At 41.5% G+C, this 14,800-nt stretch overlaps 1 protein-coding gene across 1 annotated transcript in view; it reads left to right on the top strand.

Annotated features, from left to right (window-relative positions):
* The window catches only part of GRIA3 (glutamate ionotropic receptor AMPA type subunit 3), a 301,606-nt gene that overhangs the window by 78,257 nt on the left and 208,549 nt on the right, over positions 1-14,800 (top strand). The window contains exon 3 of the mRNA XM_052662894.1: positions 6,270-6,509. Coding sequence (XP_052518854.1) covers positions 6,270-6,509 — 240 coding nt within the window. The remainder of the gene's footprint in view (positions 1-6,269; positions 6,510-14,800) is intronic.

Below are 14,800 nucleotides of genomic sequence, written 5' to 3'. Positions count from 1 at the left end.
GAGGCATCAGTGGGATTCTGTGTTGAAGCAGAAGAGATATTCACTATATCTCTTATCTACTGGACCTTGCCACATAAAATTTCATCTGGAGAAAGGATTCTACACTAAAAATTGTGCTTGAAAAGACAGTGAATGACAGAGTATTTAAGTTTCTTCTATTTCAAACATTCTAAGGACCTAGAAACATAGACACTATCCCTTGGGTCAGCTCAGTGTACTATTCAGCCCTACTTTCGGCAGCCAAGAGGGACCTTATGCCCCAGCTTCCCTCAAAGGCTGTTACCCCTGTCCTTGTGTGGCAACTGTCTTCCCCACTGGGCCTTCTGCTTATGTTACTTGCACATATTGAGACAGAGCAAGTGTAACTATGCACAATAGTATTTGCAGGACAGCTGCACCTCTGTTTTATCCAAAAGGAAGATGAACCTATTTGCAGGCAGGAATAGAGACGCAGATGTAGAGAACAGACATACGGACGTGGGGTGGGGAGGGAAGGGTGGTTCAAACTGGGAGAGTAGCGTTGACATTTATATGCTACCATGTGTAAAATAAATAGCCGGCGGGAAGCTGCTGTGTAGCACAAGCTCAGCTCTGTGCTCTGTGATGACCTAGAGGGGTATGATGGGAGGGTGGGTGGCTTCAGAGGGAGGGGATATATGTATACATATAGCTGATCCATGCTATTGTACAGCAGAAACTAACATGATATTGTAAAGCCTTTATACTCTAAGGGGAAAAAAAGGAATAGAACACTTACTGATTTTTTCCTAGCACGCGTCTTGTTGATGTCCACTGCCGTGTGTCTGCCTGTTAGACCACAGTAGCTGAGTGTTCTCTGAAAGGTGCTGCTGATCTACAATATAATACTCCTAGGTCTCTCACCTGAGCTGGGCCCAAAGCTGTAAGCTTAGTTAGGAATTTTTTAAACTGTCACTGGGCTCCCTCACACCTGCTCACTCACCCATTTTTAGAAGATCTTCCTGAGTCTTATTCTACTTGTCATCATACATAAGCTTAAAGATTTCACTGGGTGCTCCGGCCTGGAGTCTGGGTTTCACATATACAACATGACTTTCTTCTTATCAAGTTTTAAAACAAGCAAAAACAGTATTATGTTGTATAGGTGCATCTGTGTATTTTTTTTTAGAAAACCAAGCTAATGATAAATTTAAAAATTCAGTGTACTAGTTACCTCAGGGGGAGGGAGAGAATCAAAACAGAAAGATAGAACAGAAGAAGAAGACATAGGTAAAATTAAGTTATTAGTAATATTATGATTCTTGGGTTGAGTGATGGTTCTATGAGTGTTCAATGTATTTTAAATAAATAAATAATGAAATGTCCATGTATAAACTGGTAATGACTAATTCTGCACCCACGAGGTTCAAAACCAATGATTACAAGAGCAATGCAAGGGTTTTTTTTTTTTTTTTTTTTAAACTTAACCAGAATCTATAACCTACTTTAATTTTCTGGTTTTTTCCAATACACCAGGGGCTTTTTGAAACTCTAAGAGGATCATAGCTATACAATTGTCTCTCTCCAAGTATTTCTCCCCCAATTGTTGTTCATAATTTTGACTGGTTGGGATTTCCTTGTTGAAAAATATGTTGCATTGTATGCTAGTTGGTACAGATCTAAGAATGACTGGCTACCTCCTGAGTCATTTTGGATGAAAAGCCATGACTGCTTATTCCAGTCTTCCAGCCCCATGACTGTTAATAAGATTGGATTCTTTCTAGGGCTGCCAGATAAAATTCAGGATTTTCAATTAAATATGAATTTCAAATAAACAAGTAATTTTTCAGTATATGTGTGAATTTGAGGCATATTTAAACTAAAAATAATTTCTTATTTATCTGAAATTCAAATTTAGTTGGACATTCTATTTATCTATTTTCTAGTTATATAGATATATATTCAATATATTTTTATTTGCCAAATCTGGAAACTCTATTTCATTAAAGCCAATAAATACTATCCAATGTCACTGTTTGTTTTGGGTCCCAGGGAGTGTGAGTTTTGGAATTGGACTCAGGTTCAAGTCCTGGCCCCTCCACTTAACAGAGAGAACATTTTTTGGCCTCAGAATTCTTATCTATTAAATAGAAATGATAGTAATACCTCAAGAGGTTGTTGGGAATATTAAAAGAGATAATATATGTGCTTAGCATATGGGCTGTTACCTACTAAGAACTCAATAACTGTTATCATTATCATTGTCAATGTTATACAGAACATTATGTGTATTGGCCAAGATTTGACCTAGTACTGTAAGATTCTACACTGACAGGATGAATTTGGGAATGGGACTCTCCTTCATGTCTCCTTTGGTGATGATTAAGACAAAGTGCCAAAGAACAGCAAGAAGAGATAAGAAAGCCTTCTTCAGCGATCAATGCAAAGAAATAGAGGAAAAGAACAGATTGGGAAAGACTAGAGATCTCTTCAAGAAAATTAGAGATACCAAAGGAACATTTCATGCAAAGATGGGCTCGATAAAGGAATGGGCTCGATAAAGGACAGAAATGGTATGGACCTAACAGAAGCAGAAGATATTAAGAAGAGGTGGCAAGAATACACGGAAGAACTGTACAAAAAAGATCTTCACGACCCAGATAGTCATGATGATGTGATCACTAATCTAGAACCAGACATCTTGGAATGTGAAGTCAAGTGGGCCTTAGAAAACATCACTACGAACAAAGCTAGTGGAGGTGATGGAATTCCAATTGAGCTGTTTCAAATCCTGAAAGATGATGCTGTGAAAGTGTTGCACTCAGTATGCCAGCAAATTTGGAAAACTCAGCAGTGGGCACAGGACTGGAAAAGGTCAGTTTTCATTTCAATTCCAAAGAAAGGCAATGCAAAAGAATGCTCAAACTACCACACAGTTGCACTCATCTCACATGCTAGTAAAGTAATGCTCAAAATTCTCCAAGCCAGGCTTCAGCAACACGGGAACCATGAACTCCCTGATGTTCAAGCTGGTTTTAGAAAAGGCAGAGGAACCAGAAATCAAATTTCCAACATCCGCTAGATCATGGAAAAAGCAAGAGAGTTCCAGAAAAACATCTATTTCTGCTTTATTGACTATGCCAAAGCCTTTGACTGTGTGGATCACAATAAACTGTGGAAAATTCTGAGAGATGGGAATACCAGACCACCTGACCTGCCTCTTGAGAAATCTCTATGCAGGTCAGGAAGCAACAGTTAGATCTGGACATGGAACAACAGACTGGTTCCAAATAGGAAAAGGAGTACGTCAAGGCTGTATATTGTCACCATGCTTATTTAACTTATATGCAGAGTACATCATGAGAAATGCTGGACTGGAAGAAGCACAAACTGGAATCAAGATTGCTGGGAGAAATATCAATAACCTCAGATATGCAGATGACACCACCCTTATGGCAGAAAGTGAAGAGGAGCTAAAAAGCCTCTTGATGAAAGTGAAAGAGGAGAGTGAAAAAGTTGGCCTAAAGCTCAACATTCAGAAAACGAAGATCATGGCATCTGGTCCCATGACTTCATGGGAAATAGATGGGGAAACAGTGGAAACAGTGTCAGACTTTATTTTTGGGGTCTCCAAAATCACTGCAGATGGTGACTGCAGCCATGAAATTAAAAGACGCTTACTCCTTGGAAGGAAAGTTATGACCAACCTAGATAGCATATTCAAAAGCAGAGACATTACTTTGCCGACTAAGGTCCGTCTAGTCAAAGCTATGGTGTTTCCTGTGGTCATGTATGGATGTGAGAGTTGGACTGTGAAGAAGGCTGAGCACCGAAGAATTGATGCTTTTGAACTGTGGTGTTGGAGAAGACTCTTGAGAGTCTCTTGGACTGCAAGGAGATCCAACCAGTCCATTCTGAAGGAGATCAACCCTGGGATTTCTTTGGAAGGAATGATGCTGAAGCTGAAACTCCAGTACTTGGGCCACCTCATGCGAAGAGTTGACTCATTGGAAAAGACTCTGATGCTGGGAGGGATTGGGGGCAGGAGGAGAAGGGGACGACAGACGATGAGACAGCTGGATGGCATCACGGACTCGATGGATGTGAGTCTGAGTGAACTCCTGGAGATGGTGATGAACAGGGAGGCCTGGCGTGCTGCGATTCATGGGGTCGCAAAGAGTCGGACACGACTGAGCGACTGAACTGAACTGAACTGTACTGAAGACAAAGTGCCATCTAGCCACTTCCTTTTTGTTTCAGAATACTTCTTTTGGCCGCATGTCACGAAATGCCCCAGGTTCATTCTCTAGTTGATTTTTCCTTTTTATATAAAGGCTTTTCTTGCATGTGTTTGGAGGTCACTTAGAATTTCTCAAGTTGGAAGCAATTGTCTTCCCCTAAGGAGGCCCTTGCGGAGAAGGCAATGGCACCCCACTCCAGTACTCTTGCCTGGAAAATCCCATGGACGGAGGAGCCTGGTGGGCTGCAGTCCATGGGGTCGCTGAGGGTCAGACACGACTGAGCGACTTCACTTTCACTTTTCACTTTTATGCATTGGAGAAGGAAATGGCAACCCACTCCAGTGTTCTTGCCTGGAGAATCCCAGGGACGGCGGAGCCTGGTGGGCTGCCATCTATGGGGTCGCACAGAGTCAGACACTACTGAGGCAACTTAGCAGCAGCAGCAGCAGCAGCAAGGAGGCCTTTGAGTGACTGATAATCACCTTTGAAATGCTACCTCAAGCCAATGAGCCACGAGTTTGGCTGATAAAAGGAAGCAAACCCTTTACATTCTCTTCTCTGACCCACCCATTCCCATTAAAACTGAACCTATCCATTTTCCTACTTGTATTGACATCTAATCAGACATGTTAATGGCTAAAAAAAGATTGCAATTTGGGGGAGGGGGTTCCCAAGCCATAGGCTTTTTTTCATAATCGAAACCTAAAAATGTAAGCCTAACGTTGGCTTCCTAGCTGATAAGGGTGACCAAGCAGGGGCCCTTAAATCACACCACATTATCAGCTGTTTGTTCTCCCTGTTTCTCATGAATGGAAGGGAGCAGTAGTGCAAAAAATCTGAAGATCATTTCCACTTGGTTTGGGAATGCACCACATGGTGCTGTTGTAGCTGATTTGCTTTGCTAATTTTGTTCTACTTACGTTAATATTGAGATTGGTTCCCATTTATTTAAGCTCATCTGGGCCCGTAGAAGGAAAGGTAGTGGCATGACCCATTTTGAGATGGAAGAAAATTCACCACAATCATGAGGAGGACGTGAACATTCTGTGTGTGGGCTACCAGGTCTAGAATATAAAATCAAAAGGATTAAGATAGAACTTTACCTATTATACAGGGGCAGAATCAGCCCACCTACCCCATGGGCACTGAAAAGCCAGTATTCCCAATGACTTGCCCAGAATCTGAAATTCTCCTCATTATTAGTCTACATAAGGGGTGTTCATCATAACATAACTAGATAGGTAAAGCATTATGTAACCTAAGAAGGGGTTTCCCAAGTGGCTCAGTGGTAAGAACTCGCCTGCCAATGCAAGAGACACAAGAGATGCAGGTTTGACCCCTGGGTCAGGAAGATCCCCTGGAGAAGGAAATGGCAACCCACTCCAATATTCTTGCCTTGGGAAATCCCATGGACAGAGGAGCCTGGTGGGCGTTAGTCCATGAGGTCACAAAGAGTCAGACACGACTTTGTGACTAAACAACAACAACCTAAGAGGAGTAACACATTTCCTAGAAGACACATTAGCAGTTCATCTGACTAAATCATCAGTCACTATTGTTACCTAGTAGAAAAGCACTGCACGGGTGAGACACAAGATAATTCTATTGGGTTGGCCAAAAAGTTCATCTGGGCTTTCCCATAACACCTTCTGGAAAAACCTGAATGAACTTTTGAGCCAACAATACCTTGATGGGGCCTGGGTATCCTAAGAGGCCCCTGGGCAGCTACGGTGGAAGTGTGGGAACACTTGGTGCCTTGGGGGTGCACTGGGAGGTTTGCTGAAGGAGGATAAGACAACCTTCACCTCTGTGCTTCCCACATTCCTCTTAGTTTCCTGCTCATGCTTAGTTTTCTCTCATAGAGAAGAGGCAACTGCATCAGATAAATTCTTCCCTTTCTTATCCTTTTCCTGCTGGGCAACTGGATTTTCCAAGGGCTTCTAGAGACTTCAGCAACCACTGGTTTTCTGTCTGTCTTTTAGAGTCTAACTATGCACTATATTTCCAACCCTGCAAGCTGCAGCAAAGGACCATGAAGTTACTGAAATGTCTCTCTTTTTCTCATTGCAGTCTGCTCCCAGTTCTCGAGAGGGGTATATGCCATCTTTGGATTCTATGACCAGATGTCCATGAACACTCTGACCTCCTTCTGTGGAGCCCTGCACACGTCCTTTGTCACTCCCAGCTTCCCCACTGATGCAGATGTGCAGTTTGTCATCCAGATGCGCCCAGCCTTGAAGGGTGCCATCCTGAGTCTTCTGGGTCACTACAAGTGGGAGAAGTTTGTGTACCTTTACGACACAGAAAGAGGTAAGAAGAGGCATCTGCTCTCCTCTTTGAATATTGATGTAACAGTGGTCTTCAACCTTCCTCAACTCATGATTGTCCCCTTCTCTTCCAGTAAATAAAATCTCATATGCTTTTAAAACTGTAATTATTATTCAAAATGAATTGAAGAGTAAGGCCAAAAAAAAAGCAATACTAATTTTCGAATCTAATTTTTCAAATTATACATGTCCTCCGATCCCAAACTTTGAAAGGGGGTTTGGATTATCTTCCTGGTTGAATCACTGTTGATGAAAAAGAACCCTCCCCCCTCCTCAAAATAAGTGATCTGGTCTAAAATACACAAAGGAAAAGTGGCTTAGTCTAAAATAGAGAAAGGCCTAAGCTGGAAAGCTTTTACAGAATTAATCCATCCAGAGACCACAATTATCCCCATTTCATAGATGAGAAAACTGAAGCCCAAAAAGGAAAAGTGCTTTTTCACACAGTAGCTTAACCCCAGAGCTGGGACTGGTGGCAATGTCTCTGGCTTGCAGATCACATTAGGCTTTCGGATTGTAGGGCCTCAACAACGAGCTGATGGAAATGATGAAAGGAGACTGGCTAAACTGGGTTTGGGGGTGGATAGATTTTCTAAGAGTTAGACATATTATATTGAATATATTGATGACATATTATATTAAAAGAGTCTCAAAAATTAGGAGTCTGATCTTAAATAGTATCCAGTTAGGTATATATATCATAGTGCAGCTAAACAGACTCCTCTAAAATCTAGTTATCTTTGAGGGCTTTCTTAGTAAAACCAGGGAATCCTATCACCATGAGATTCTAAAAGACATTGTTACTTTATCACTTGTTTGCCTATACCCCTGGCTATATGGAGGGAAGGGCTTGCCAAGTGGTGCTAGTGGTAAAGAATCTGCCTGCCAATGCAGGAGACACAGGAGACCAGAGTTCAATCCCTGGGTCAGGCAGATCCCCTGGAGAAGTGAATGGCTACCCACTCCAGTATTCGTACCTAGGAAATCCCATGGACAGAGGAGCCTGGTGGGCTACAGTCCATGGGGTCACAAAGATTTGGACACTAAGTGACTTAGGACACATGCATACGCAGGGAATGGCTGTCTCTGACTCAGGATTTTCTGACTCAGAGAAAGAAGGAGCAAATGGAAGACCTCTCTGAGGGATCACTGGAAATGATGTCCTTATAGGTAACTTAACTTGAAGGGCCATTTTGTTTTTAGGAATCCAGAGTGCCCTTCACTTCACTCTTATTTTGATAAGATAAACCCTCTCAGGAAACACTAAGGCCTGTATTTGCTTATGGTACTTACCTCCAAAATATTATCAAATTTCATGAACCTGAAACAGGAGAGCAGAGTTCTAGTCCATTCTCTGCCACTCACTAGCTCTCTGACCTTAACCAACTCATTGAGGCTTTCTTGGCCTTGATCTCTTAACCAAAGTTATGTCCCTTCTTAATGTAATATGCTATGACTTTTAATATTATACCAGACTTGGGATATTTTGAATCTTATTACTAATCTTAGCTTACATATTATCAGTTAATTAGTCAGCCAGTCTATAAGGTGTTATCCACCCTCAATGATTTATTCAAATCTTGTGATGCATGCTTATATAATACAGTTCCAGTGGGGGTAGACAGAAAAAGGACATTAAGGAAACAATTCATGAACAACTTTCAGAACAAAGTATCAAACTCAGTAGCAAATTAAGTGATACACTACAGATTCTGATTGTTGTAAGACTTATGAAAAAGTAGCACTCCAAGAAAGTAGAATTTTCAAAGGCTGGCTAGAGGAGCCAGGCCTTAAAGGATATATAAGCTGTGAACTGGAAGAGAAGAGGGAGACAGAGTTTGGGGAAGAAAAAAGAACATGAACAAAGGGCAGAATCAGAAAGGAGTACCCTGTGTTCTTGCACATCTTTGCCTGACTAGGGTACCGAAATAGTTTAAATGTTCTAATTCACAATTTGCTAAATTTTAATGCATTTCCTTTCTTTTAAACACTGAAGATGAATTAGCCTATTTCCATGTATTATATACAGTAGAATCTAGTGCATAAAAATCTAATTTTCAGAACTAAAATCTGTAAATTAGACAACTTCTCTCCTGAAACTTTTTAAAACTAAATGTCAGTTCTGCTAACAGTTTTTGAAAAGCAGGACACAAGTTCATATATTCTCTCCTCATCTCTCATGATCCTCCTTTGCCCATTAGCTCTCTATTGGAGGAAAGGAAGCAAAAGTCCATCTCTCTTTCTTTTTTGGCTGTGCTGGGCCTTTGTTGCAGTGCGCAGGCTTCAGAGCATGTGGGCTCTCCAGTTGTGGTGTGTGGGCTTAGTTGCTCCACAGCATGTGGGATCTTAGTTTCCCGACCAGGAATCAAACCTGCATCCCCTGCATTGGAAACATGGAGTCTTAACCACTGGGCTACTAAGAAAGTCCACGTCTCTGTTTCCTAATCCTGCATATTTTTGCTCAAATCATCTCATTAAATAATTTGTTCAGTTCTGTGGTCTTAGAACCAAATGAAACCTTTCTGACTCATGTGGGTTCATATTTTTTCCTCTATAGCCATTTAGCTGGTGGGATTAATCTGCTCTGTTTAAGAAGTAATTTTCTATTAAGTTTTATACTAACTTCCTCCTTAGAAAGCCTTCTTAAAACACTGCACACCACAACCTGGGTCCAAAATTTTCAATGGTTTTTATTTGCCCACATTGAAAAATAAAAGCAGTCTACTCCTCAAGGCATAATTATGTCTCAACCAACTAACAAACCTGTTGTCTCTATGTTACCTGATGGGAAACGTCCATTGCAGGCTACGCCCACTTCCCACTGTTGCCCAAATGTGCCAGAACCACGCTTGCCTCAGGAACTGCCCTTCTACTACTACCTGGAATTCTCTCCATCTTGATTATGGAAATTCTTCCTGCCTATCCTTCTGTTTTTCAAAATCCACTTCAAACTCTACCTCCTCAAGGTAGCCTTTCCTGACCATTCCAGTGCACGACAATTCATTCATTCAATAGGTGGTAGGGTTAAATTGCTGAACAGGATAGACATGTCTCCTGCCATTATAAAGGTTATATTCTAATAAAGGATATAGAGAAAAATAAGTAAGCAAAGAAATAAAAATAAGCAAAAATTTTATATTTAGGTCAGGTGCTATGAAGGAAACAAAGACAGATACTAATCGATAGGACATAATTGTCAAAGGATTCTCAGTGACAGCCTCATGAAGAAGGAGCATTTCAGTTGAGAACTAAAGAATTAGAAGGGAACAGTCATATGAAGAATAGCGGGAACAAGTTTTTAGGCAATGGAAATAGGAAGTGCAAAGGCCCTGTGGCAGGGAGAGCTTAGTATGTTTGAGAAACTGAAAGAAGACCAGTATGGCTAAAGGGTTGTGAGGAAGTAGAGAGTGACCTAAGATGAGAATGAAAACAGAAGTCAGATCAAAGCCATGGCATACACACAGGAGCCAGGATAAGGAATATGAATTTTATTGTAACTACAATGGGAAGTCATTGGAGGATTCTGAGCAGGGGAGTCACATGATCTCACTTAAGTTTCTATAGGTAAGAAATGATGGCAGCTTAGACTAGGCTGGAAATGGAGAAAAGTAGACGGGGTTGAAATACATTTTTTACCCAGAATCAACAGAACTTGGTGACAGATTGACTGCGGGATGTGAGGGAAAGGAAGCATTCGTGAATGACTGCTAATCTTTTGGCTTGAGAGACTGGGTGATAAGGTGACGCTGTTTACTGAGGTGCTGAGGGCAGGAGGAGAACCAATTTTAAGGAGCAGAGATCTTGCACACCTCTGAAGGCCCCCAGAACCCTTTTGTCCATGTCATTCACTTGACACTTACTTGCTTTCTGTTGTTAATTCACTGGGTCTGCTATTGACCTTCCCAAGTGCTTCTCTCCATTGTGATAGTAGATCATTGCTTAATCCCCAGACTGAAACTTTGTGCTTACCCAGTTTCTAGCACAGGCCTGGGTACATACTTAGTGTTTTCCCAACTCTGCTAGTGATTCATCCAGAAGAAGCCCATGACTGTTTTTTAAATGTTAGACTGAAAGAGACAGGAAAACCAAGAAGGGAGGGAGGGTAGGAAGGGGGAAGGAAACAAAGGAAAGGAAAGAGGGAGGGAGGAAAGAAGAAAGAAAGAAAAATGAAGAAAGAGAAAACTCAGTTTATAACTCAAACTCTGTTGTATGGTTTGCTAAAATATTCAATAGTATGTCTATTCTATATTTTCTCTTTTTTCTACAATGATCATCTATTGCTTCAGTAATAAACATTATGGGGAAAATTATAACTGCAAAGTATAATTTTAGAATTTTTTAAATTACATAAGAGAGAAATGGAAGCTGGAGAGAGACAGAAGGGAGCACCTATAATTACAATCAAATAAGCTAAATATACAAATGATGTGACTCCACTGTATAAGGGCAGAGATGAGTGAGGAGCTGAGAAATGGGTTAAACATTTGAGGTCATTTAAAATAGTTATAGCACAATCAGGGTAATTTTATCTCTGAAATTGTGAACCACTGAGTGGATTTCAAAGTTCTGTTAGGTATGCTTTGATTTCTGTCTGCAGAGTAAGGTCAGGTTTTTTGTTTGCAGGCCATCCCCTTGCTTCGTTACTAAAATAACCACCTTGGTTTGATAATGCAAAATTGAAATTGATGCTCTTGAGGCTATATACATCAAAAGTCAGTTCTTGGAAAAGTTATGAGCTTTACTAAGTGTGATATACACCCTCTTTGTACCCTCTTCTCTTTATTGACCCTTTTTTAAGGCTACACTGCATGGAGATCGTAGCTTCCTGACCAGGGATGGAACCCATGCCCCCTAAAGTGAAAGTGCAGAGTCTTAACCACTTGCACCCCATTTTTCTTTTTTACTTATCCAGGGCTCCTCACTATGGCACTTACTTACACCTGCCCTCCCTGGCTTGGCATCTCTGTCCTAACCAGTCTCTACACCTGCATAAAAGTGCTTCCACTTTGCTATTAGACCTATATTTTAGGTGCAAGTGATCTAGCTCTCTGTGGTGCTAACATTTCCCCCAGAACAGCAACACGTTTGAGAACTGCAGCCAGACTCTCTCGTGCACCTGACAACTCTCCTTGGCTTCAATGGGCACAACCCACAGAGATAAAAGAAGCTGGCCCAGCCTGTGGCTCTCGGCTTAGATAATGAGATAATAGCTCCAAGTGCCCTTTGAGGCAACTAGTCCCTACCTTCTTGCCAGTGTTCAATAAACTCCTGCCGTTTCCCATTCTCCACCTGAAACTCCCTACTCAGTTCCCAGGTAACTCTCAGGAAGTCACCCGCCTTCTCTCAGACCTTTCTGTTTGCACTAGGAGGTTGTGGCAAGAACACGGGCAGTGACAACAAGTAGCCCGTCAGTCAACAAACAATTACTGGATGTTGCCTAGTGCTCAGCTACAGGCAATATTTAAGCAGAATTCAGGTCCTGCCTTTGAGAATTTGAGATCCTGTTACTGAAACAGTCATTTATCTCAGGGGCCTGGAAAAATTCATTTTTAACCCAACTTCCCCACCCCCATCCACCAAGAAAATTTGCATTCATTAGAGCAGGCCAGAGAAGGCAATGGCACCCCACTCCAGTACCTGGAAAATCCCATAGACAGAGGAGCCTGGTAAGCTGCAGTCCATGGGGTCGCTAAGAGTCGGATATGACTGAGCAACTTCACTTTCACTTTTCACTTTCCTGCATTGGAGAAGGAAATGGCAACCCACTCCAGTGTTCTTGCCTGGAGAATCCCAGGGATGGGGGAGCCTAGCGGGCTGCCGTCTATGGGGTCGCACAGAGTCGGACACGACTGAAGCGACTTAGCAGCAGCAGCAGCAGAACAGGCACCCTGTGAAAAGATTAAAGTATTGCCAAATAGCGAGGAAGGTGGGAAAATGTTAAAATATCCTGAAGGGCTTGAGAGGTAAAGAGATTCTCCAAGACAAAGACAAAGAGCCTTTCTCCAAGGATCATGAATGTTTTCAGATTGGCTGGATTTTAACTCTACAGAGAGGCAAGCAGAGCTTCAGACCCTCACATCTTCCTGTACATTGTCATTTACTACCTACTTACGTAACCTGGCTTCATCCTTGTCATCCAGTTCTTTCCCAAATAAGGCACAGATCCTCTCACTGTGTGTGTGTGTCTCTCTGTCTCTCTCCCTTTCTACGCACACACACACATGCACACATGCATGTGCATGCACACATACACACCCCAGTACCAGTCCTTGGTACAAAACAACAGATCCCAATTTTTGTCATCATTTTTATTATCTTAGTTTGAGAAGAGCAGCTGCCATTTTTAAGCACTTATTACATACTAGGCCCTGAGTTTGTCAATGATCACATTTAAAACTCATGGCATCCTTGCATCTTTACAACAGAAGGAAACCAAAGTATAAAAAGATGAAATGATGGCTCCTAAGGATCACACAGCTTAGCGTGCCAAAGTAACGAAACCCAGGATTTTGAGCAAAGCCTGCCATATTCCACAGCCTGTGTGTGTTGTTCACTGGGCTGCCATATTGCCTCCCACACTTTTAACATTGGCATTATGAGGCGCTCGTCCTGTAGTATTCCCTTCAGCTATTCTTCAAAGGAACTATTACCTAGAACCTCCCTATCCTAGTCACCTTCCTGGGGATGCACTCTAGTTGTCCACTTCTTTCTTAAAGGCTGATGTCTACAAATGAACACAAGAGCCCTTGGTCCCAGAGTCCCAGGAATCCAGATAAGCAGTGGGTGAAAAATCCAGGCTAAGGGGCAGGTGGGGAACAGACGTAGTAAATGCAGCCAGAGAGGTGGCTTTGCCCATGGTGCCCACTCGTAGAATGCTATGGTGGGGACCTAACTCCGAGGTGAATCTGAACTCACAGATTCCTCTCTGGGGCCAAGGCCATTTCCAGAGTCCAGAAAACATCTGAACTTGCAAGTCGTCATCACTAAGGGACTGTTTTTGATTGAAGAAGAAGAAAACAAAGGAGAGACTGATGATACTGGGTTGGTCAAAATGTTCATGCAGGTTTTTCCATAAGATGTTACAGGAAAACCTGAATGAACTTTTGAGCCAACCCAATAGATTCTACCATGGTTACTTGGCAGGAAGTTTAAAGAAAGCAGGAAATAAATTTTTTAAAAGACAGATTGTCAAGAATTTTTTTTCTCCTTCACTGTAAGAACTGATTAAAGGATGTGCGAAGGTAACAGATGGCTCCAGTTCTAGTCATGTCCAGTTGCCTTCTGGGAACAATGAAGCCAAAAGAGTTGTTATTGAAATTCAAGCTACTTTTTATATCTGAATAAATCAGGTAGAGCCAGAAAGTACATTATCTGTTGAAAGACAGATACTAAATTCCCCTGTTTGAGCAGCAATAATTGGGGTTGACAGTACCTGAGACATTTGGTAGTTTCTGCAGCCTGCCTAATCTATTGTGATGAGGCTTCAACTATAGGAGTATCTCAAGGGCCTGCACAATAATAATAGTGAATGAATATTTGGACTGGATTATGAATAAAAGACTGTACATATGTCTATAATGAGAATTTCATTGAAAATGAAAATACTAAAGCTGTCATATTTTTTAATACTTCGATTTGCACATCCTTGACTGCTTTGAGGCATAAAGAGAAAAAGTGCCGAACAATTTGTTGTCAGCTCTTGAAATAAATTATCATTTAAACACTTCCTCTCTACAAAGGTTATTAGCTCAGTAGCTTGTTCCTGGGGTTGGACCATCAGCTGAGGGGAAAAAAAATCACAAAACATTCAACTACCCTTTCAAAAGCAGAATATTAGTTACTGTGGAAATTGTTCTCCCGGTAGCTTAACATATTCCACTGTATCTCTCCAATGCTGCAGATTAGACTGCAGTGACTATTAATAAATACTGTCATATTTTACAGCTGTCATGCAAAGCTGAAAAAAGGCTTCGCTGTGATTAGATCCTGTTTACAGTAATATTTCCAGCTCAGACTCAGAAAGGCAGTTGTCCTATAAAGGTATTTTCCATAAGTAGAATATTTCTCCATCAAATGACATGACTAATTTGAATGTAGTGTTAACTCCTTGGTGGCAGTGAATTTGAGACTGAATTAACTTTGCAGCCAGAGATATATTCCTCTCCAGAGACACACTAAGCTGAAATGTCAAAATTTTTCTCTTGGGTTGTCCCTCATCTTGCAGTAGTCCGCTCCTCCACAGAAGAACGCACCCGCACTGGTTGATCTGCCTTC

Source organism: Budorcas taxicolor, chromosome X, assembly GCF_023091745.1.
Source record: "Budorcas taxicolor isolate Tak-1 chromosome X, Takin1.1, whole genome shotgun sequence".
Lineage (NCBI taxonomy): Eukaryota > Metazoa > Chordata > Mammalia > Artiodactyla > Bovidae > Budorcas > Budorcas taxicolor.
Note: the sequence above shows the minus strand (reverse complement) of the source record. Positions and strands in the feature narration are given on the sequence as shown.